General features: G+C 48.0%; 5 protein-coding genes across 5 annotated transcripts; 4 read left to right on the top strand and 1 right to left on the bottom strand.

Moving 5' to 3' along the window:
• Window positions 1-713: 713 nt before the first annotated feature.
• On the top strand, window positions 714-5,532 carry RhiXN_05539 (peptidase C14; the record flags this gene model as incomplete). Its single annotated transcript, XM_043325355.1, has 7 exons — window positions 714-1,064; window positions 1,124-1,254; window positions 1,304-1,442; window positions 1,491-1,538; window positions 1,587-3,125; window positions 3,177-5,241; window positions 5,300-5,532. 7 exons carry the CDS (start codon window positions 714-716, stop codon window positions 5,530-5,532), a joined length of 4,506 nt encoding a protein of 1,501 aa, XP_043180787.1.
• A 2,887-nt stretch (window positions 5,533-8,419) lies between these two features.
• On the top strand, window positions 8,420-14,988 carry RhiXN_05538 (glycoside hydrolase family 35 protein; the record flags this gene model as incomplete). The annotated part of the gene is made up of 30 exons (XM_043325354.1): window positions 8,420-8,489; window positions 8,528-8,641; window positions 8,701-8,713; window positions 8,770-8,817; window positions 8,869-9,085; window positions 9,137-9,614; window positions 9,666-9,686; window positions 9,737-9,877; window positions 9,933-10,142; window positions 10,191-10,231; window positions 10,274-10,424; window positions 10,475-10,491; window positions 10,843-11,059; window positions 11,136-11,195; window positions 11,254-11,347; window positions 11,418-11,484; window positions 11,535-11,686; window positions 11,741-11,909; window positions 11,995-12,077; window positions 12,130-12,240; window positions 12,515-12,743; window positions 12,799-13,142; window positions 13,235-13,384; window positions 13,472-13,685; window positions 13,737-13,866; window positions 13,939-14,002; window positions 14,058-14,329; window positions 14,380-14,714; window positions 14,779-14,842; window positions 14,897-14,988. The coding sequence occupies 30 exons, from the start codon at window positions 8,420-8,422 to the stop codon at window positions 14,986-14,988; spliced, it is 4,368 nt and encodes a 1,455-aa protein (XP_043180786.1).
• A 416-nt stretch (window positions 14,989-15,404) lies between these two features.
• RhiXN_05537 (uncharacterized protein) lies at window positions 15,405-15,717 on the bottom strand (the record flags this gene model as incomplete). Its single annotated transcript, XM_043325353.1, has 2 exons — window positions 15,405-15,423; window positions 15,485-15,717. The coding sequence occupies 2 exons, from the start codon at window positions 15,715-15,717 to the stop codon at window positions 15,405-15,407; spliced, it is 252 nt and encodes an 83-aa protein (XP_043180785.1).
• A 56-nt stretch (window positions 15,718-15,773) lies between these two features.
• Window positions 15,774-19,834, top strand: RhiXN_05536 (glycoside hydrolase family 35 protein; the record flags this gene model as incomplete). Its single annotated transcript, XM_043325352.1, has 23 exons — window positions 15,774-15,874; window positions 15,924-16,034; window positions 16,085-16,151; window positions 16,208-16,345; window positions 16,414-16,626; window positions 16,658-16,761; window positions 16,811-16,918; window positions 16,974-17,047; window positions 17,103-17,130; window positions 17,180-17,225; window positions 17,275-17,339; window positions 17,388-17,438; window positions 17,489-17,504; window positions 17,555-17,788; window positions 17,844-17,906; window positions 17,956-18,465; window positions 18,515-18,668; window positions 18,727-18,790; window positions 18,863-19,073; window positions 19,119-19,468; window positions 19,543-19,579; window positions 19,631-19,698; window positions 19,744-19,834. The coding sequence occupies 23 exons, from the start codon at window positions 15,774-15,776 to the stop codon at window positions 19,832-19,834; spliced, it is 2,904 nt and encodes a 967-aa protein (XP_043180784.1).
• Window positions 19,835-20,707: 873 nt separating this feature from the next.
• On the top strand, window positions 20,708-21,399 carry RhiXN_05535 (uncharacterized protein; the record flags this gene model as incomplete). The annotated part of the gene is made up of 3 exons (XM_043325351.1): window positions 20,708-20,891; window positions 20,944-21,256; window positions 21,312-21,399. 3 exons carry the CDS (start codon window positions 20,708-20,710, stop codon window positions 21,397-21,399), a joined length of 585 nt encoding a protein of 194 aa, XP_043180783.1.
• Window positions 21,400-24,206: the final 2,807 nt, after the last annotated feature.

Below are 24,206 nucleotides of genomic sequence, written 5' to 3'. Positions count from 1 at the left end.
TTTGTGCGTTAAGAAGCGATGAATAAGAACTTTAAGTCACACGAGAAAGAGAAGATAAAAAAACCACAGTCAGGACTGACGGTCACAAGTGATTGTATTTATGCTCTATAACAAGTTATGCTCCGGGCCAAAAAAAACAAAAAAAAAAACACGGAGTACATGTGCAACATGAGCACGAGATAGTACAGGCGAGGAACGGAAGTTAAAGAACAGTGTCGCATAGTGGAACGAGGCGATTGGTACGTGTAAGTGCCATGTTAGGAGGGATTATTGCCGCGGCGCCGTGGGATCGACGTCGCGTTCAATAGACACTGTGCTTGACAACATGGTTTTCAAGTACGTGGTTTGATATGTTCATGCATTGAGTTCGATTGTCCGAGCATTTAGGACAAGTTTTGTACAACTTGGATGCATGGCATATTTTGACCGTTGCGATTGCGGTTCAACATTGTTGATACTATCCATCTCGCGAATGTATTCAATAACAGAACTATATAATTTCTCGTTTCATGTACTGGAAGCTGAAATATTAAATTAAAATCACTTCGTACGACAATGTTCAATCAGACCAACATAAGCAACTCCGGTAATTAAACAGGGTATATATGCCGAAACACGTGACAATCAATGGGATAAGGGGATCAGCCTGATGTATCCAGTTCTTGACAGCCATCCTCAGAGCGTGTATTATTGATTAGCAGCACAGTAGCAAAATGCCTTTCATGATATCGCTTAGAGAGTCTCTTGTGCGCATAGAGGACAAATGGAAGAAGCGTTTACGTATGGATGGTAGTCGCGCTGCGTCTACGTTGGGTTCAGGCTCGGACCCGGCGCCTACGACTGAATTCGCATCCACCACTTCCGATGGCTCGATACCCATGCAAAGTGCCACTTTTGAATCTAGTGTTGATCACAGGGCTCATACCTCTTGTCCGCCCGGGCAGACTTCGAACACTTGGATCGCAATCAGGGTCCTCGTGGCCTCTCTGGAGTCGAGCGCTGAGGCATTTGGACCCCTCAAATCAGCGATATCTGGACTGAAAGGGTGCATTTCTATGTACGAAGTATGTATTACGTATCTTTGTGGACGTTCGCTCTTATCCATATTCACAATTCTTTACAGAACGCAGGCAAGGAGAGCAAGGAGTACGAAGACCTGAGGATCAAACTGGAAGAGATTCTCAACGATATTACTGAGCACATCAAGCAGCCAATAGGGATTGTGACGACGACCAGCGTGAGAAGGATCTATACGTGAGTCAATCCTTCTTTGTATAGAATAACTGAACTCACAAAGCTTCAGCGAGATTGAAGAAGAAGCAAGGATGGTGGCGGAAAAACAGGCCAGGGCGATAGGAAGACAACTGATGGATGCAATGATGGGGTATGACGGTATTATGGAATGCTATCGGCGGATTGATGGTCACCTGCAGCGATTGGGGGTAAGCGTTGATAACGTATACATCGGCAATCTGACGAACGCCTTGCAGCTGAACGCGAGTATGAGTACCCTGAAAGCGGTGAACGAACAGACGATGGTTTGGTTCACAATATCACTTTAGATAATTGACTTAAATTCATACTAGGAATCACGATTGGCTAAAATGTCACCTACCATGCCGGCCATCTACGACTCGGCAGAGTCCCAAGACCTCAAGCGAGGGGGCTGCGCGCCGGGCACCCGACAAGTACAAATCGAGCTGCTATTGCAATGGGCGCACAGACCCGAAATAGGAAGAACATGCTGGATGAACGGAATGGCCGGAACCGGCAAAACAACCATCGCATATAGCATCTGCGAGCGGCTTGACGCCACCTGCGAGCTAGGAGCCAGCTTCTTCTGCTCGCGGAGTATCCCAGAGTGCCGTCAAGTCAAGTTTATCATACCATCGATCGCATACCAGCTCGCTCGATTTTCTGCTCCATTTCGATTCGCCCTCGACAAGGTGCTCGAATCGGATCCCGATGCGCATATGCGAACCCTGAAAAGTCAATACGAGAAGTTGATTGTCGGACCGTTGCAAGCGGTTCAGAAATGCCTACCAACGCACTTTATTGTAGTTATTGATGCGCTGGATGAATGCGAGAACGAGGACAGCGTCGGCCAAATTCTGGATCTACTACTGTCGACTGCATACGACCTGCCTGTCAGGTATCTGGTATCAAGCCGGCCCGAGAGGGCGATCACGCAACGAATGGAAGAATCCAGCGATGGGAAAGAAGACGTACGGCTGGTACTTCACGACCTCAGCTCAGACTCGGTGAAAACAGACATCGAAGCATACATGCGATACGAACTGCAGCATGTTCCATTGACAGATGCTCAGTGGCCGGCGGTAATCAACTCATGCGGGGTCCTGTTCATCTATGCGTCCACTACGTGTCGCTACCTCAAGCAGGCTCACGAGACCAAGACCCTGGCGGAGGTTATAAATATTATTATGAACCCGACTCATAGGTCGATGGAACACGAAGGCGATAACGCAATAGACGAATTATACACTACGATACTCGATGCAGCGTTCAACAAGTCTGGGTTTACCAAGACGAACAAAAAACGAATGAAGAACATCCTGGAGACCGTGATATGTGCGATCAAACCCATGACCCTAGATGCTATCGCAGATTTGGCAGGACTGGAAAGTGGCCAACAAGTCGATGCGTTGCTGAGGCCCCTAAGATCGGTTCTAAATGTGACCAGACAAACTGGGCTCGTAAACTCGCTGCATGCCTCATTCCCTGACTTTATACTCTCCCCGGAACGGTCCGGCTCGTATCACTGCCAGCCGAACATCCGACATGCCAGGATGGCCGAAGCTTGTTTACGGCTCATTGATGCGATCGAACCAAAATTTAATATATGTAATTTGCCTTCGTCTTACCTCCTCGACACGGAGGTTGATGACCTCGATAGACGAGTGGCCCAGTCAATTTCTCTGGGCCAGATATATGCATGTCGCTATTGGTCCGCTCATCTGAGTCTTGGGGAGTACCGGGACGACCTGGTTGAACTTGTTCACAGATTTTTCTCATCGTGTTTACTTCTCTGGATAGAGATCACCAACCTAACTAAAAACATGCGGAATGGGACAGCGATTATTCAGGACGCAGAGAAATGGTGCAACGTAAGCTACTGTTCCTATTTCATCTGACGATCTAATCTAATCTTGATCCAGGAGAAGAGTGTACCCCAAGAAGTAATACAGCTGGTACACGACGCATCTCAGTTCGTATCGGTCTATGCCAATCATCCCGTATCTCAAAGCACTCCGCATATCTATGTTTCAATGCTGCCGTTCTGGCCCAGATCTCGACCGCTCTCGGCAGCGTACATGCCAAGAGCATCCGGACTTGTGCAGCCGACAGGAACAGCGATCGATCGACGCCGGCTGGCACTCATCGCCACCTGGAAGGTCTCGACCCAAGACGTGCAGTCGATGAGTCTGTCAAGAGACGGAAGACGACTTGTGGCACCTACCGCAGACAGCATCGAGGTGTACGATACGACGACGGGCGAGAGTGTGGTCAGCCTCGCCGAAGAGCGCACAAAGAATGTCTTCTCCGTTGCGATATCTCCCGATGGCTCCAAGGTGGCCTTTTCTAGGGATGGTGGTACCCCATATGTGTGGGACACCGCCAACGGAGGCGCGGTCACGCAGCTGCTTTCTGATGGCGTGTCCGGTGGCTATTCGCTTGCATTCTCGCCTGACGGGTCTCGCGTCGCCTGTGGCCTGGATGACGGAGAGGTGTACACCTGCGCATTGGGACAAGACGTCAGCAGTCATGGTCCGCTCACGGGTCATACAGCATATGTCAACTCAGTCGTGTTCTCTTCCGACGGCTTGCATCTTGCATCTGGATCGACCGACGACACCGTGCGAGTGTGGAATGTACAGACAGGCCAGCCGGTTGGCACGCCCTTCGAGGGTCATACTGCAGAGGTCTGGTCAGTATGCTCCTGTCCCACTGACTCCCGCATTGCCTCGGGCTCACTTGATAAAACGATCCGAGTGTGGGATCCGCAAACTGGCCAGACGGTGCTAGGACCACTCACAGCACATTCTGGCGCTGTACTCTGCGTCGCGTTTTCGCACAACGGCGCTTTCATTGCCTCTGGATCAGCCGACAACACGATCCGAGTGTATGACACGCGTACCGGTCACACAGTCCTTGGACCGCTCCAGGGACACACCAGATCCATCAAATCGGTTATCTTCTCTCCCGACAGCACTCGCCTGTTCTCTTTCTCAGACGACGGCACGGTACGCGTATGGAACGTGCAAGACATCGATACCTCCAATCCTCTTCCGACTGCCTCATCTCTTTCCTCGGCTATCCACTCCATCCGATACTCTCGCAGCGGCACACGGGTCGTCTCTGGCTCACAAGATGGGTCAATACACGTGTGGGATGTGGCGACCGGTCAGCTGGTGCTCGGACCACTCCATGGCCATGAACTCGAGGTTGTATCTGTGGACTACTCGGCCGATGATCGGTACATTGTGTCTGGTTCAGGAGACAGCACACTGCGAATCTGGGATGGACTGACGGGACAAGACATCCACGGACCGATGGAGGGGCATCGCTATGATGTGAACTGTGTGCGATTCTCACCCGACAGCACGGTCGTTGTCTCAGGGTCTTATAAGAGCACTGTCCGAATATGGGATGTGAGCACTGGCCAACAAGTGACCCAACTGCTCCAAGGGGATCGCTCTATCCTGTCGGTTGGGATCTCTCCTGATGGCCATCGGGTTGTCTGTGGCTCGATCGATGGCAAGATAGTCGTACTAGACCGACATAGTGGCACCACGCTCGTTGGCCCAATCGATGCTCACAAGGACTGGGTTCGTTCGGTGGAGTTCTCCCAAGATGGCAAGCGCCTCGTCTCAGGGTCGCATGACAAATCAGTGAGAATATGGGATGCAGAGACATGGAAGCAGCTTGTTGTTTGCGGCGAGAGCGGTGGCGCGCATAGTGACTCGGTCTACTCTGTGTCGTTCTCACCCAACGGTCTGTATGTTGCATCTGGGTCTTGGGACCATACTGTGCGTGTGTGGGACCCTGAGAACGGCAAGCTTATACACGGTCCTCTGAAGGGACACACCGATCGCGTGCAGTGCATCCAGTTCTCACCCGATGGCTCACACCTCGTCTCGTGCTCGTATGACCGCACCATTCGATTCTGGGACGCATCGCTTCTGGGAATACATTCACACGACAATGTCATGAGAGACGCAGGTATATGCCAATGCCAATCTGTCCTTTGTTGCTATCCGTTTTGCTGACGCGTCGTTAGACCATGCAAGGGCAGCTGCATCCACCCCCGATCCAGTTGATCTTCGGTCGCTCGACAGCGATGGCTGGGTGGTGGACTCACTTGATCGACGATTGGCATGGGTTCCGTCCGACCTCCACACATATTTGGCACTTCCACCAAACACTTCTATTATTGCCGATCAAGGATATTTTCGACTTGAGACCGATGGATGGAAAATAGGAGACGAGTGGATGCGGTGTTTTTCAGCGTAGTATTCTGTATTTATGAGATTTAGCATACTGCAAATTATCTGTCTTTTATCATCTTGTTTCTCATTACTATTACCTATCAATTGCCTATAGAAGATACGACGAGACTCGCTGAGCACATATAACAAGCTCACCTCAGAGGCTCTCAGACTGGTACCAGTAGGGGCAGCAAATAGTATTGTCATCTCCTGGTGGTGCACTTATACATTTAATCATTCACGTTTATACTACGGGGGACGCAGGATGCATTGCAGACAAACTTTAGCAATAACCAACGAGTCCGCTCAAGACAGTGAGCTCGTATGAGCCACCGCGATAACATGTGACTTAAATTAAATTGTTGCGAGACGTTTTGAAAGGGAAGGCGGGGAAATCACATGGTGTGCATGTAACGCATGATAGAGGCAGTTGGTGCTAGATACGCCAGAAAATCGTGTCACACCCCAAGTATAGGTGGAACCCCTATGCGACGCTTCGTAAAAGTCTGTGCTCATGCGTTTGCACAACCCCCAACACGCAGCTCTTATCACGGAGCCAAAACAGGAATTCTCCCAACTATCACAAGTAACGCCACTTTGAGGCTCTTGGTCCTGGCTGTGGGCCGGCGTGTTCGGCCGGGACAGGATGCAAAGTGCTAATTATAGTCGCAGCATTATTTTGGTTTGGTTATACCGTTTGCCTAATCCAATTAATGGAGCTAGGTTGATTTTTTCCCCAATAGTCTGGAAACCAAAATAACGTGCCCGATGTGTCATTGGTCTCTTTTCGTTACTCAATCTTCCAGCCTTAATGACTAGCTTCAGCTACATGTTATCCTGAACATTGTCTTAGTACTAGCGTTCCCTCAACCCTGATCGCCAATTCTTTTGCCAAGAGTCTTATAATAATAATAATTCAGGCTGCCGACCTGTATTAGCTGACAGGAAAAGTGGAGACCAAAGTTTAGTTATTAGGCCCATATGAATACCTTCGGTGCGCCAAGGAATACTATAGGATACAAGCAAGATCGATACTGCATACTGTTTTTCGCAAGTTGGCGGAAATGGAACAGGACAGCGCCATAAGGGCACACGCGGTATGATCTCAACAAAGTTTTTGCTGGCCTAAAGTCAGTCTTACTATTGAACGAGATCCTAATTTGGAATCTAAGTTCAATATGTCTCTGTACACATACAACTTACTACATAGATTTAAGTTGTATCACTTTATCTGTTGTCTCGTCTCTGTCTTTTATTGTACCCGGCATAGTATTGGTTCCGTACTCACACGCACAGCGTGTGAACCCTCTATGTACATACGTATAGATAAGCGATCCTCTTTGAATCGTTTATTGATCATCTCAATACTATCAAGTCTGTTCTATACGTCTTAAAAGAGCTTAGTATCGCTTCTTAGCTCTATTGTTATTACACTCGTGAGCTATTGATTTTTATCTAGCTCAATAGACCGTGTCGCCGAGACAATGATGATCCGTAAAACACTCGATTGTTGTGGTTCGAAAGTAAAGACAGGTATATGAGAATTCCCCCGAGGCCTTATAAGGTCAACGGGGCTCGTACATGAATAAGCGGAATAAGTCAAATGAGAGTATATAGTTAGAAATCAGACACAAAAAATAGGGAGAAGAGAGGGAGGGTTGAAATGGTCAATCGAGTAGGCGCGGCCAGCTCGGTTATGTAAGGGGCTCTCGTGAAAATAGAATTAATGTACGAATATCGCACATCCCTTAAAATATAATTGTAGGCATGATTTTTCTACATGATCATTGAATTGCGCGGCAAGGAGCCTATTACATCGCTATAAAAGAACAGAACAGTCAGGATCATAATCATGATCAGTGTTCCTTTGTTTCTGATACGGAGCCCATTAAAAGAGGTCCTAATGTATGCCTGTCGATACTCAGGAACTCATTAAATTTCCTTGCAACAGTCAACTAATTTGAGAAGGAGCTCTAGATCTGTTGAAAAGCGTTACTTTTGTGCGATATCCTAATCTGGGTGAGCCTCCAAAATGCAAATCTTCTGGACGCAAACAGTTGCGCGTTTTATACGAAATGTTGATACAATCTAATCAATATTTCTATCAGTCCGCACTCTCAGCTCATCGCTGTGTGCTCAGTTTCAGATTCTGTGATTTTGGGTGAGAAATTCCCGTGCTTTTTGGGTTCATCATGCGGGACATGAGGCATCACTTTATTCTCTCAGGTAAATGACCGTTAATATACAGGGCTATATATAAATTAAGCCGCACCTATATTTCGTTTTATACCTTAGCTGTTATATCAGTTTTGGAAGAAGCTTGGACCTTCTATGCCGATGACCGAGTACTCATGACCGATTTACCCCCTCTAGTGATGGATTTTTCGAGCACATGAGCATATTCTCGGTTAATAATACTGCTATTGTCCCACAGTATGATATGTAGACAGCCATTTTAGAAATTACTAGGAATTTGAAGCTTGAATGCCGAATCGACTTTTCTAACGCAATAAATCCTAGACACTAGGTCATGGACATTCGCGGGCCTGGTTTTAACTTCACCAAGTCAAGCCACTCAGAAAAAGATAAGTACCATTGCTTCTGAGCTGTCCCATTTATGCCCGCACATCCTATGAGGAGAGCATGGTGAGCAACCCGAGTTGGTGCTGGAACTAACTGGATTCATTTGAATGAAATCTGGGACTTTAATTAGTATATACTTATTTCTAATCCAAGTAACAGCCGTGACTGTTTAGCGAGTAATCAAGCCCTAGTGATTGGATATGGATAGGGTAGTTTTCTAGAGCGCGTAGCCAGTACCTCCATAGCGGGAGCAAAATCAATTTGCCTGCTTTGGCACAGATTGCATAATCAAGCACGTGACTCGCAGTGCCATTGCCTTGATGACGACCATGAGCGTGCCCACCCGACAGGCGCGGCTTCAAACTTTAGCTGCCTGTGTACTGGTCGCCCTCGCGTCGGGTACCAACTATGCAAGTTGATCATTTCAAGAGCTATAGGCTGTTGTGTTAATTTGGATGGGAGACAGGTCTATTCGGCTTATGCTCCGCAGCTGGGACATAAGTTGAACTTGAACCATACTCAGCTCAATGTGATTGGGATTGCGGGGAACAGTACGTCTATTCTGAGCGAGCTGTGTAACCTATATGGGCTGATGTGTTTCTTTATATAGTTGGGGTCTATTTGTAAGTCACACGACTCAGGCGTATAAGTCGTATTTGATACAACTGGGCACCACTAGCTTCGCTCCAATATCTGGCTGGATTGTAGATAGGAGGGGCCCAAAGATGTGAGTGATTGGCTATTCTATTTTTATTTGTGCTAACTAGTTACTCGATAGCCCACTCTTCGTTGCCTCTGCTCTTCTCTTCCTTGGATATGGCGGTATCTCATTCCTGTTCTCCAATACCATCCCCCAAGTGAACATTCCCAACTCGTGGCCACTAACCCCACTCGTCTCGGCACTTACTCTTTGCAGTTTTGCGACCGGTGTAGCAGGAAGCGCTGGAATCATCAGCGCAATGAACGCTGGTGTTCGAGTAACGGAAGACAAATACGTAAGTTTACCACTATCTGAGTCTAGGATGTTGGTTGCTTATGTATTGCAGCATGCCTCGGCTACGGGTGGAATCAACTCCGCTTTTGGTCTTTCCGCATTCTTCTTTTCGACCCTCGCGCGGGAGCTTTTCCCCGGGCGAACGGGTGCATTCTTGACTGTGCTATGTTTAGGAACTGGAAGTGCGGTTCTGCTTGGCGCTATTCTTGTTAGACCACCTCCGCTTGGACCTATCCACTTGGAGACCGAAGAAGATGGGGAGAACCAGGAACGGGAGGAGGAATCTGAGAGGGAGGAAGAGCGACGGCCGTTCTGGACTGAGCATACCCCGCTGCGAACCGGGACTGTTGACGAAAGCATTCTCTATGGAGAGCAGAACCCGTGGGCGAGCCAAGCTGCTACACCAAATGCAAGTGGAGCTGCGACGCCCAACACTAACGGGTCAAGGATTGACAAGGCGGAGGATGTGCATGGGATAGCATTATTTACTTCGTTGGATTTCTTAATTATCTTTGGGATAGTCGGTTTATGTGAGTTGCGCTTTCTCCCGGTGCCGATTCACCTGCTAACGTCTTGCAAAGTGGGTGGCCCAGGTTTGATGTGTAAGTTGCATTCCGGTGAATTAGCTCAACACTCATGCAAATCAACCCAGACATTAACAATGTCGGATCAATCGTTCAGGCTTTATTCGCCTCGGCTGGTGAAGGGTGGAGCAGGCGAGAGGCCGAAAAAGCCCAGGCGAGCCAGGTCGGAATAATTAGCGTTTGTAGTTTCGTAGGCAGATTTGTGATCGGTGAGCCTGTTGTGAAAGATGCCGGTGATCATGATACTTATAACAAATATCCCAGGCTTCCTTGCCGATCACCTCTCTCATAACCACACGATCCCCCGCACCTCCTGTTTGTTGCTCTCCGCGACTATCGGGATCGTTGCTATTTCGCTCCTCTTAAATGTGACCGACGTGAGTAGGCTATGGTACGTAAGCGGACTTTGGGGCATAAGCTACGGTACCGTATTTGCCTTATTCCCCGCGTTAGTTCTCGAACGTTTCGGAATGCGTAAGTTTCAATTTATTTCCGGTTTCATCCACTTAACTCTGCCTACAGCACACTTTGCCCAAAACGCCGGTCTCATGGGCATTGCGGCGGTATGTCACTTTCTGTAATTTTCGCAATCTACACTGACACAGAAAAAGGCCCTATTTGGAAACGTCTACAACTATACATTTGGAAGAAATTTCGACAATCACTCCCAGCCTGCTTTCCTCGAACCTGTTGAACCTGTTGAACCGGTCGGAGAGGGATTGATATGTCTGGAAGGCAGGGGTGCTATATCACAAGGTGAGTACCGCGGACTTTGATATTCTAAATGTTAATATTTTGTTTTATAGTATCTATGTTGCACTGGGTAGTTGTTGCGTCGGGCTTCTTCTGAGTGGTGTCGCGACTTGGAGGAGTTGGAAGAGGCGGAGTGTGGCTTTAGAGTAGATTTGATGGATAATAGGTGTTGGTGATCTTGTATCGTGGTCAATCTAAGGCAAATTACATACCAGCCAATCTCCCAGTAGAACCAAGTGTTTAAAATTTTCCTTGTCCCTTCTACTAGTCAGAAATTTCGTTACTGTATATCCTCAATAGAATAAGTTATTCTCGACGCCCGAAGATACGAGACTGTCCTTACGAAGCACGCCAAAGGGACTTGTATGAACAAGGGAAACCGCATGCATCCACTTCTCCCTGAGGCGCTGGGCGTTTATAGGCTAAATGGAGCAGACCGCCACACTTGGACATCTGCGAATGGACGAATTCGTCTAATGTATCGAATAATTACTTCTTCCTGGAGGTTCGGACCGCTCATTTCGGCAGAATGTCGTCTCGCGGTATCCAATTTCCCAACAGCGTCGATAGGTCCGGAGCGGGGCGCTTTATCACCTTCGTACTTGACTGCGAGTCATGGGGATATAAATTCACGCTTGGTCTGTAATTCAATGCTTTGGCGAGCTGGAACCTTTTTGGTATGCGCCTCTCATTCGTTGGAGTAAGTGCTCTTAGCCGGGTTGGCAATTGTCCAACCCAATGTAGACCTATCCCAACAGCACGTCAAGCCACCCAGTACAAACGAACAGCTCTCAGCTTGAGTTCGCATAAAATAGATATGTTCCTCCTCCAGGATCATCAGGCTTCTACGCCGCAAACTCGAGTGCAGCAGTCTCATTTGACCAGCATTCGCTATTATTAGACGGGAAACGGATTATGGTGTTTAGGTTTGTATATTTCAGGGTTGGCTCATTGGGCCTATTTAGATTCTTTTTATTTATCTAATTTGATCGATAGGGGGGAGTTTCATCCGTTGAGGTTACCTTCTACTGCGCCTTGGCGGGATGTTTTGGAAAAGATGAAGGTGATATCTCGTTGTACGTCTTTTGAGTTTGGCTAATTCCATTTTACAAGCCTGCGGGTTTCGATGCGGTGTCCATTTATTTCCATTGGAGACTTTCCGAATCCAAACGGGCCAATCTTAATTTCGAAGGATACCTATCCGTCACTCGGTTTTTGGAAATAGCAAAAGACGTAGGGATTCTCGTGATTGTCAGACCAGGACCGTACGTTATCTACGCCTCTCTTGTTTATCATCTGAGCTGATTATCCATATCTAGATACATTAATGCTGAAACAACGGGCGGAGGATACCCCGGCTGGTTGACCAATGTTCCAGATACGGCGCGTTCCAACGGTTCGGACTTTACACCCGCCTGGAAACCGTATATCCGGGCTGTGTCGGAGTATACAGCACCGTATCAGTACCCGGATGGCTCAGTTATTTTGGTACAGAGTGAGAATGAATAAAGTATGGATAATCCGAGTATGAGTAAGGAGAACCACAGAGTGGAAGTTATTGATTGTTTTGTAGGATAAAACTACGTATTGGCATACTGATCGTATGAAGTGGGTTATTGAAGAGATGAGATCGAGTGGGATTACCAGAGTGCCAATGTCCGTTTATTTTTTCACCTTGGGGTTTCCTGATTTATCACGGGCATTCTAGTACTCACAACGATCGCAAACCAGATGGGCAATTCGCTTCGGGGCCCGCGAAAGTTGATTTGTATGCGTGGGATGCATATCCTCTTGGATTCGACTGTTCTAACCCCGATGTGTAAGTTATTTTCCTCAACCTATGTGTCAGAAGCGGGGGTGCTTATAAACCCGGAGATACTAGGTGAAAAGAAGTCGATATTTCGCTCGACGCTGGTCATCAAAAGAGAAACCTTGCTGAGCCGTTGTACTTGGCTGGTACGTTTACCTCGCGCCACGATTAACTTAAGCGCGCTAACGTTATTGGATGGTGATCGGTCGATCATTTCGGCGTTTTGGGTTAATTAATTACGAATCGAAATAGAGTATCAAGGTGGCGCGTTTGATCCGTGTAGTGGTCCGGACTACGAAGAGTGTTATAAATTGATCAACGAGCAGGTTTATTCAGCTTCTGGTAATAAGATTGGGATTGTGGCTGACTCGCTGGTTCAGTTTGCCAATGTCTTTTATAAGAACAATTATGCGGCTGGAACCTACCTTCAAAATCTTTATATGACATACGGTGGAACTAATTGGGGGAGCCTGACCACTCCTACCGTATACACTTCTTACGATTATACCAAGGTACGCCATCTTGTATAAATATTACATTCACCAGCATGGCTAACAAATCTAATAGCCCGTCTCAGAAGATCGCTCTTTTACTGCCAAGTACTCTGAGATCAAGCTGCAGGCGTTGTTCTTGCATGGTACACCGCACTACCACCTCGCCGGTCGGATCAGCACCGACGCTACCCATGCTTCGCTGAATTACATTTGGACAACTCACCTTGCTACTCCCAAGGGCCAGAATCTTTATATCATTCGTCAGACGAGTACGACTAGGACAGGGCGCGCAGAGTTTGACTTCAAGGTGAATACGACTGCTGGAGAAGTCGTATTGCATAGTGCTGCTTTGAATGGGAGAGAGAGCAAGATTATTGTTAGCGAATATCCATTTGGAAATATTCTGTTGGCATATAGGTTGGTACTTGGAATAATAGTAATTACGTTGCAACTTGGACCACCATCGACGGACAAGACAATATCCTACTCTACATCTCCAATCAAACTAGTATCACCGCCCTTCACACCAGCTCTACTTCCAAACCCATCGTCTCTGGCTCTTCCTCCGTTACTGCTTCCATATCCAACGGCACAGCTCTCATCTCTGGGGTCCCTTTATCCAATGGCCTTGTCCGTGTCGCGGTTGGAAATACCAGCGTGTGACTAGCTGATAAAACCTGGCTGGCTCCGAGGGTATGGCAACCTCGTGTGAGCGGTACTTCCGGGAATGGACGATACGATCTTAGCCCGCGAACAGGTAGCGTGCTGGTCTTTGGACCATACTTGGCTCGGAACGCGACGATCAACGGCTCTACGCTCGATATCACCGGAGACGCCCAGTCCGCCACAACGTCCGAACTTGAAGTCCTCGCTCCCTCTGTTATCGAGCATGTGACTTTCGACGGACAGCCCGTGACCGTGTCCAAGTCGACGACGGGAACGCTGAAGGGCTCGATTCGCGTCAAGGATTTAGCGCCCAAGCTGCCAAACCTCCTCAAAGACGCCGAGTAGAAGTGTACAGATTCGCTTCCTGAAGTTGCGCTCGACTTTGACGACCCCGAGTGGATTACTGCAGACAAGACTTTAACTTTGCGGCCGGCTAGGTTTAGACCGCTTGCTGGAAAGACGGTTTTATACTCGGGTGAATACGGATTTCATCATGGCAAGTGTGATCTAAGAAATTACGGGGGGTTGTGAATTGATTAGAGACCAGGTCACGTCGTGTATCGCGGGAGATTTGAAAGAAATGCCACGGGCGTTAGGCTTTTCGTACAGGGGTACGTTTCAACCCCCTAGTAGAAGTCTAGAACATACTGAAATGGTTTAGCACAGGCTACAATTTCGGGTTCTCCACTTTTTGAACGGTCAATTTCTTGGCTCGGGCCAGGGACGAGCTGCGACCGACCCAGCTGGACAATTAGACCTCATCTGCGACGTTTACCTTTTCCGATCATGCGGTCAAAGAGGAGAATGTGGTTACTGTTGTGATAGACAACATGGGATTGGAGCAAGACTAGACTTTGGGCGGTGCCTTCGGGGTTGGACATTTAACGAATTATCGAATTTTGTTGATGGAAAGGCTAGGCTCCCCGTGGGATTCGTGGGTACGAACTCATTGGGGGTGCGGGTGACTTCTCGTGCTGGAAATTGGCAGGGACCGTCGACGGGGAAGATACGAGGGATACTCTCCGGGGGCCCATGAACCAAGGAGAACTATACACCGAACGCACCGGGGCAATCTACAGCCACTATTCCACCACCTCGTGGAACTCGACCGGCTGCTCTCCATCCGCGGGCATCACCCTCGACCGAGCGGGCACCACGGCATACAAGACCAAGTTGACGCTCGATATCGACAAGCACGCGGACGTGCCGCTCGCGTTTCGGTTCGAGCGGACGTTGGGTAAGAGTTATCGTGTGATGGTGTATGTGAACGAATGGCAGTTTGGGAAATTTGTTTCTAATTTTGGGCCGCAGACTGTTTATCCTGTGAGTTTCCTTTTGGGTCTTTTTTTTCGCGCGTTGGTTGGATGTGTGGGTTGATTTGGACTAGGTTCCTGAGGGTATATTGGACCACCGTGGAGAGAACGATGTGGTGCTGGTTCTTTGGTCGCTTGGTATGTGTTTTCATCGTTTATGGTTGGAGGATTGGTCGTGATGCTTGGAATTAGATGGTGCCGGTGCCAAGGTCGCAAATGTCGAACTGATAGCGACGAACGTCTTGTTCTCGAGCAAGGAGGTTATAAACGGACTAGTCAATTGAGTCTAGAGTAAATATATGAAGTGAATTATCAAATTAGCATGTCATCCAGGGCCTGTGTGCGTCGAGAGAATCCATGAGAGTAGACTTTTAATTAAAATTCAGTCAACTGGGCCGGAGGTAGCTCGGAAGCAAGTCTTGAGCTTGGGATGTTGCGTATTTTTGGCTTGGCTCCGATATTTATCCATTTGCTCGAGTAGTGATTTTATTTTGCCCTTGTTTGTCTGGTCTGACCGATGCTTCGCGCGGTTTATTACTGGGTTGTGGTGGGTTGGATGAGTTTGGGGTATCGATTGGGTCGTGAATTGATGGACGATAGAAAGTGCTTCAGTGTTATTGTTAAAGTAAGTGTGGGGAGCCAAGTATTATCAAGGCGAGAGGGAAAGGAGCGGTCGGTTTCCAGCTGTCGCAGGAAGAATTCAAAAGTCAAGCAAGAGGCTATAAGAACGAGTTAATAGTTAATAATTTACAAATTGCCACCATTTTAAATTTAACGGACGCAGCCAATAGCGGGTCGTGGCGAGGGACCGACGCCGACAATGCACCGAGGGGAACCTCTTCGTGCAATAATAATTTCACAAGCGCCCGGCGTTCTGGGATCATATGGCCAGATGGAGCAAGGACAGACGGCGGTAGGACAGAATGGTCGACTTCGCCGCGGGACGAAGAGGATGGGGTCCCTGCTGGCAAGACGAGTCTGGTTCCATATGGACGATTGGAAACATGGCTCATATCGGCTTATAATGGCTGGTTAGACGCTTTGAATTCGTCGGTTCTCTCCTGCTGCTATGAAGCTGTGGTCGTCGGTTCTTGGAGCGGGTGCTTTGCTCAGTCTCCAGGCTGCAGCAGACATCCACGAGAGACAGGCAAACAGCGATCAGTCCCCCAAGTGAGTATACAGACAGTTTGAGCTTGTAGTTGTGGTAACGCGTTTGCAGCTATATACCCTCGCCGGGCTCATCTGGGTTCTATGTCGGCAACTCCACAGCGGCGGTCACGTTTGACCAGCACTCGATCTTGCTCGATGGAAAGCGTATCATGGTCTTTGCGTGCGTTTTGTCGATTCCTATTGCGAGACACCTTGCTGACCTGGATATAGCGGCGAGTTCCATCCATGGCGGCAGCCGTCGATCCCACTCTGGCGAGACATTCTCGAAAAGATGAAGGTGGAATCATATCCTATTCAATTTGAAACCGACTGCTGATCACTGGGTTGAAATAGGCCGGAGGATACAATGCCGTTTCGATCTACCTCCATTGGGGCATCACCGAAGGAAAGCGCGGCACTCTCAACTTTGAAGGCCACCGATCCGTCACGAAATTCCTCGACGTCGCAAAGCAAGTCGGCATCTTGGTCATCGTCCGTCCTGGCCCGTAGGTCTCTCTCCAATTATTGTAGCCCAATGAGATTGAAATTTGGCCCCTTAGGTATATAATGCCGAGACGGCGGGTGGCGGTCTTCCGGGATGGACCACCAACTTGGCCGATCGGGCACGTTCCAATGGTACCGATTTTACCGCTGCCTGGACTCCCTGGATCAGCCAGGTGTCCAAGTACGTTGCCCCCTACCAGTATCCCGATGGTCCCGTCATCGCCATGCAGAGTGAAAATGAATTTTTGTCGGATGGAGTCGAGCCAGAGGTTGGTCCTTTCGTATTCATGCTCAATACAGTTTCTTGATGCGGGACAGCTTCCATATACATACGGACATACGGACTACATGAGACAAATCATTGCGACGATGAGGAAAACGGAATCACAAAAATTCCCATGTTAGTTTGCCTCCTTTCGATTATCGCTCATCGCTCATATCATCGAATCACAGCACGTACAACGATTTCTGGCCGAGTGGTCGGTATGCCTCGGGCGCTGCCAAGGTCGATCTCTATGGATGGGATGCGTATCCCTCGGGTTCGACTGCACCAATCCAAGCGTGTAAGGCGATCTACAGTGCATTTATCCCGTTACTTACACCATCCCTTGTTCAGCTGGAAAGAGGTCGATGCTAACATGGATGCCTATCACCAAAACGCCAACCCAGCCGAGCCGCTATATCTTGCCGGTGCGCTTAATCCGTTCTTGGCAAAATGACGTTGACTGATTTTTCAACTATACAGAATACCAAGGAGGTTCGATCGACTTTTGGTGAATAGCCTTTGATCTCTCGATTACATGGTTTCTCATTTTCAAATAGGAAAGGATCTGGATTCGATGCGTGTTCCGACTTGGTTAACGAACAGGTGGGTCATTAGATTTGAGTCCTTTGATTTATGGACTAAGCTCCGGTAGTTTGCGAATGTGTTTTACAAAAACAATTATGCCGCTGGAGCGTACCTCCAGTCGCTCTATATGACGTAAGCTTGTGATCTGAGTTCCAAGAGCGGCGCTTACAAAAATGACAGTTATGGAGGAACCAACTGGGGTAACTTGGCATATCCTGGCGTATACACTTCGTGAGTACCGCAACTGTCGGATACGATTAATGCTAATGCACACCTCAAAGCTACGACTATGCTGCTGTGAGTTTCGCCCCAACTGCCCTGACTATTTCTTACCAAGTCGACCACAGTCGATTTCCGAAGACCGCACATTAAGGCCCAAATTCTCCGAGATCAAACTCCAAGGTCTATTCCTGCACGCTACCCCGCACTACCACTTGGCCGGTCGAATCAGCACCGGCACCTCCCTCTCGTCGTCCCAGCAGATCTTCACAACCCACCTCGCCACGCCCCAGGGCCAGAACCTGTACATTGTCCGTCAGACGACCAACAACAACACCGCGCGGGTCGAGTTTGATTTAAAGGTGAACACGACCGGTGAACGTCATTCTTCCTGGGCTGGCTTTGAACGGGAGGGAGAGCAAGATTATTGTTAGCGAGTATCCGTTTGGAAAGAGTTTGTTGAGATACTCGACGGGCGAGGTGAGAGATTTAATGTGATGCAGGAACTTTTGACTGATCGGCTGTGTAGATTGCGACATGGACCACAATCGACGGCGAAGATCATATCCTTCTCTACTCTTCAAACCAAACCATTACTACCGCGCTATACACCACCTCCACCACGAAACCCACCATCACGGGATCAAATTCTATCAAAACTACTTCCGCCAATAATACCGTCGTCGTTTCTGGTCCCGCTCCAGCTTCCGGATTGGCCCGGGTGACCATTGGCCAAACTTCCCTCTGGCTCGTGAACAAGTCGTGGCTCGCGCCCAGACTGTGGCAGCCACGCGTGAGCGGGACAAGCGGCAACGGGCGATACGACCTCAGTCCTCGTACCGGCAGCGTTCTCGTCTTTGGTCCCTACCTCGTACGAAGCGCGACGATCAAGGGCACACAACTGGCGCTTGTCGGGGACCTTGAATCGGGCAACACGACCGAGTTGGAGGTCCTCGCGCCTACGACTGTCAAGTCGGTCTCGTGGAATGGCAAGGCTGTGCCTGTGAGCAAGACTCTGACCGGTACGCTCAGGGGTACCGTCAGTCAAAGATTTGGCCCCTAAACTACCGAATCTCACGTCTCTCGAGTGGAGGTGCGCAGACTCGTTGCCCGAGGTCGCGCTCGGGTTTGATGATTCGAAATGGACGACGGCGACCAAGACTACGACGTTCCGCCCTGTGGAACATCAGCCGCTGGGTGGGAAGTTGGTCTTGTATGCGGACGAATATGGATACCATCAAGGTGATCACCTATTTTCGCATTGAAAAAAAATTAAATTGATCGCTGGGTTGAATTCTAGGCAACTTGTTGTACCGCGGTCGATTCGGAAGTGGGGCAACGGGCGTGAAACTCTCTGTTCAAGGGTACGTTCTTTGTCAATTATAATGATGATGCAAGTGGGACCCGTCCCCCCCAAACTGATTGAATTATTCTAGCGGATTCAATTTTGGCTTTAGCGCTTTCCTGAACGGGGCCTTTTTGGGTTCTGGTCAGGGCCGGCCAGAAAGTGATCCTAGCGGTGGAACCGATCTTGTTAATGTGACTTATACGTTCCCTGTCGGTTCCATCGAGCGTGATAATATCTTAACTGTGGTTGTCGATAATATGGGTATTCACGAGAACTGGAACGCAAACGATGAATTCAAGGTGGGGTTTTATATATATAAATTACTGGCGCTTATTCGATTCAAGGCTCCCCGAGGTATCCGTGGCTACGAACTGCTCGGGAGTGGCGACTTTACATCCTGGAAGCTCACCGGAAACGTGGATGGCGAGAACACAAAAGATATCATTCGCGGTCCACTCCACGAGGGTGGCCTATACGTCGAACGCATTGGCGCGATCTTCCCGAATTACAAATTCACCTCGGCTTGGAATTCGTCCAAGACCGATGCTTCGTGCTCACCCTACGTGGGGATCAACAAGGCGGGGATCAAGGCGTACAAGACCAAGTTCAATCTCAGTATCGACCAGTCGACGATGTCACTGTTGCCTTTAAGCTCGACAGGAATCCAAACAGTAATTATCGAGCGAGGTTATATGTGAATGGGTGGCAATTCGGAAGGTGAGTGGTAGCGCGGTGTGAAGCTCGCTTGATGGCTCAGTATTTGCATAGACATGTTTCTAACCTCGGTCCTCAAACTGTTTATCCTGTGAGAACGACTAGCGACTCGAGTTGTCACACTACTAAATCCATCGAATAGATTCCCGAGGGGATACTGAACCACCGTGGCGAAAACGATGTACTGCTCACTATTTGGTCCCTTGGTACGTTGATGCCGGCGCACGCATATATTATTACTAACTTCTTTCACAGACTCACGGGTGCTAAAATACCAACAATCGAACTCGTTGCTTCCCCAGCCTTTGCTTCGAGCAAGGAAGTAGTGAGAAGTTTGGCCGCTTGAATTCGGTAGTCCTTCTATCATATTTGTAGCGTAGACCTAAATATGTGAAACTAAATAGTCTGAATATATTGATTTTTGGTCATAGACAGTGGGGGAGTGCGTTTTTCAGGGTTGAATGCATAGGAGACTTGATTGTATACGGGGTAGCATTAATCGAACGACACCACAAACGCAGAGAAACACCCTCTTTATCAATTCCGATTTGTTTTGTCTGGCGCAATGCTCACCCTGCAGCTCAATACTCGTGCTTCTTCCTGCAATCGTCACAGGAAAATATTCAATGCCTACCCTCATCATCCAAGGCCAAACTCAAGCCCGCCAGGGTTGATTGGCCCCAATGCTTCCTTAGCACTCCTACAAAAAAAGAAGATCAACCTAGAGGATCAATATGAATTGACCTGAAATAGACTTGTATCCCGGTTATAGGCTGCGAACAGGCCCGGAGATCGGCATGCAATACAAATCTCGATGAAACACCGACAAATATCTGGCCTTGCACCTACAAATCAGACCCTGCTGGTTCGAACCCGAACAAATGATTGATACCGAAACTAGCCGGGAGTTTCATGATATCACAATCCTAGCTGCGCGTCTCTCGCTGAGAATCGAGTTCAGGATCATCTTCGAAGAGTTCTCGTTTACCAAATACTGGAAGGCACCCTTGGGGGGGGGGGTGTATAATTCGGCCTTGCAGTTATGTAATATGTATTGACCGCAGGCAGCCGAGCGCACGCAGTATTTGACTTGGCGTCGACCGGAAGACTATAAAACAGGAGGAATTTGGGACCTCAAACCTTAGCTTCCTGTAGCTTTCTGTCTCCAGTTTTCAGGTTTCATACAACCCGATCTTTTTACTCGCCACATTCTTTCATCATGCTCGCTTTTAGCCGCATCACCAGCATCCTCTTGTTCGTACTCTCCTTGAGCTTTCTTACTTGTGCTCTGCCCACTTCTGCAACGCACTTGAACGCTTTGGCCACTCGTGACCGCGGCGCTGATTTGCTCAAGATCTGTGTCGACTTGGAGGCTGATGTTAGAGCCAAAGTCAATGCAATTGGTAAAGTCTCTTCGTGCTATAAATACATCAATATACTGACCTCTTTGACCAGTCATTGCCGACGTGAAGGCTCTGGTGGATGTTCAGGCCGATGTTCAAGTTATCGTCGACAGGATCAATGTCGCCGCTCGTGCCATTGTTGCCGTTGGCTTGAATCTCAATATTAATGCTGATATTCGAGCCCAGATTGCCATTCACATTGCTGCAGTCATCAGATTAGTTGTCCAACTCTCCATCGACCTCGTTGGCAAACTCGGGGTCACTGTCCTCCTCGGTCTCCTTCTTCAAATCGATCTCTGTCTCCGGGGTCTGCTTCTCGCTGTGAGGGGCGTCGTGGTTGGACTTCTGAGGGTTGTCATTGCACTGTAGGTCGCTCAGGTGTCTCCGGTCTAGAACGTTTATTCACCTGACCCCATATAGCCTTGCTGATATCACCGTCAAAGTGCTCGTTGGCATTCACCTCGACCTGAGTTTGAAGGTCTTGGTTCCTCTCGGTCTTTCCATCTAAACATCGGATAGCCACAAACCTTGTATGCACATACTAATACATTCTTATTTTCTCGTCTGTATAATGCGCATTGGACAACATTTCGTTAGCCTTTGATAACGCTGACGCAAGACTGATTATTACATATCACTCTTTGCCTGTGCCCGTAACTTCGCTACAGCAGTTCAAAGCTATCTCAAGGTGAATCCCCAAAGTGCGAGTTTATAGACACCAAAAAATTTGTACGCGGGGGGCTGGCCAAGTTCAATTAATATTACCATGAATTCCCATCCCCAGCTGCCCCTTTGTGTTGAAATATCTTCTAAATATTAGAACAGTCTGGTAAGTTTTCTTTGGAGTAATCGAGTCAGTAAGCCAAGTTATCCTAAGCGCAATTGTATGCGCAGCACTTAGCTATATGACTTAGTAAGTTGGGCGTCAGCGATCGCCCACTACCTAGCCCGCGGACACTGCGTGGAGCCTTGGATTTCTAGATTGTCAAAACAACCGTAAAATGATGCCACTTCGGCGTTTTTCGTTTGTTATGGATTAGCTAATCATAATGCATACATTTTTCCAATGTAAAACAATGCAAAAATGACTGCACAACAACGGCGGAATGAACAGAGCGTGGGAATATAAGCCACAAGTGAATCTTGCCCTTAACCCCCACCTAATGTCCCATCACAGCAATCACAAAAACCAACTGAATTTTGAGAAAGATGGTATAGTGGTCAACTGCAATTGGAACGCTAACAAGCTATCCGGTAGCTGGCCAATAAGAAAATTTACTTCCAATGTACGTGCGCTTCTCGCAGATGGTCGCCGCAGGACTGACGCTCATTGAACTATCAAACGTGACATTGATACGGGACTGAGGGGAAAAGTCTACAGATTCTAGGTAGATCTTACATATTATGCTCATGCAATTGCATGAAACAGTTTGAATGGTTTGGGTCAGGTCAGTTCAATCTATCTGCTCCAGGTCCTCCCAAGTTGTATTCAATCTAGATCACGTAGCGCTTGCATACAGCACTAAGAACTCCAGGTGCAACCATAACCTCTTGCATGCCCGCAGGCCCATGACAATCCGCCCATCCTTCAACAATTCTCCCCCCTTCTTCACAACTATCTCAGATATCATCACAGCCTCACCCCGATTGCCAGGATTGAGTCACTGAGGTGATATGTAAACAAATAAGATCGCCTCAATGCTTTTATTGCAAGGCTCTGCTTGTTTCGTATGAACGGACATCAATCCTAAGGTACAGTGTCCTTGCTAACGTATGGCCATATGCAATGGCTACGAAAGATCAGCACATAAGTTTGTAAAGCGTAGGCGGTGGAAATTATGCTGTAGAACAAGTGTGATTCACTCGGAAAATGGATGTATTAAAGCTTTAAATATATTGTATATGATTTTTCTTGAGTAATTTGATCGTGATTCATGAAGCATCGTAACAATCCCTAATCCATTTTTGGAAAGTACCTGGCATATATACTACCTTAAGCGCCAGAGTCTCACGTTTTACACCTCAAAAACGAGCGCAGAAGGGAGTCATTCGCGGTCGTTTTTCAACTTCTGCAAATTCACGAGAACAAGCGTAAAACGACTGCAAAACCGGTCGTTTTTCGATCGTTTTCACATTGTAAAAACTCGGCGCTCCACGCAGTGGGATGTACGCTTTCACTTAGCGCTGAGGCAAAAAATCACAATGAATCTGGGGTTTCTCGTCAACTAGGATGAATTTGCACAAAAAACGTGATAAAGTTGTGCAAAATAGATGTATAGGTGTACGGTAGTGCTCTTCAAGGATCGGACAAATGTGGATTCGGTTGAAATTCGGCTGTTCTGATGTCAGCAACCGAACTGAACCGAATCCGCCGGTTGTAAACCGCGAATATTCGTGAATCCAAAAGTCACGTGAATTCATAACAGATTGTACCGTTTTAGGCATACATGATAATAGCCAGAACCATACTTGATGGCATGAATTAGTCGATTTCTCAAGCGAGATATCTGCGCGGTATTTCATTAAGATAATAATCGTTTTGACTGACAACGAAGCACGGCGTAACGAGATAACATCCCGCCCAGTGCTCAGAACACGCTCAACATCAACCGAAGAGCCTTGAAGTACGTTGATTGGAATGCTAATCAGGGAAAAAGTCAGCCAACGTACCTGGAATGCACAGATAATCCCGAGCCATGGCTACGAGCCTCGGAAATCTCTGATGGTGCCTACTCCACCATTCAAGGGGTTCCATGGTAGTAGTTGGTTCGGCAATATACTCTTGTATCTCACGAGCTAACGATGTTGATTCTTGATGCCTACTGCGGCATTGACGCATGCATAGCATGGTCAAATTTGTCCACATTGGAAATGCCTGGTGGTGGCTGCACGGTCAAATTAATTGTGTCGTTGTAGAATGCGTGAGACGTATTGTTAAATGACTCGGCGCACTTGGAAAGCCAATTAGAAGTCAAAAGCCATTCTATTGAGGCTGCGTTAAGCTTGAATAACGTATTTTTGTATTGTGGGTCAAGTACTTGTAGGTTTCTCAGTGTGACAACGCTTAGCAGGTGAATTCCCAGAGATAGAACTTTCACGGTGTAGATTAGCCATGAGACTGGCGGGAAGTATGGGATGATACAGGTTTACATGGCTGTCACTGCTATTATATGCGCGTATATAAGCTTACTAACACAATGACCAACATGTGCTCGAATACTCCGGATAACCAAGATTCGAGCCGACGGATGATTACTCAGCGCGGTTCAGTTATCCGGATTCGCAATTCGACAATCTGAGTCACGGTTTCGGTTG

Source organism: Rhizoctonia solani, chromosome 6 (genome assembly GCF_016906535.1).
Source record: "Rhizoctonia solani chromosome 6, complete sequence".
NCBI lineage: Eukaryota > Fungi > Basidiomycota > Agaricomycetes > Cantharellales > Ceratobasidiaceae > Rhizoctonia > Rhizoctonia solani.
Note: the sequence above shows the minus strand (reverse complement) of the source record. Positions and strands in the feature narration are given on the sequence as shown.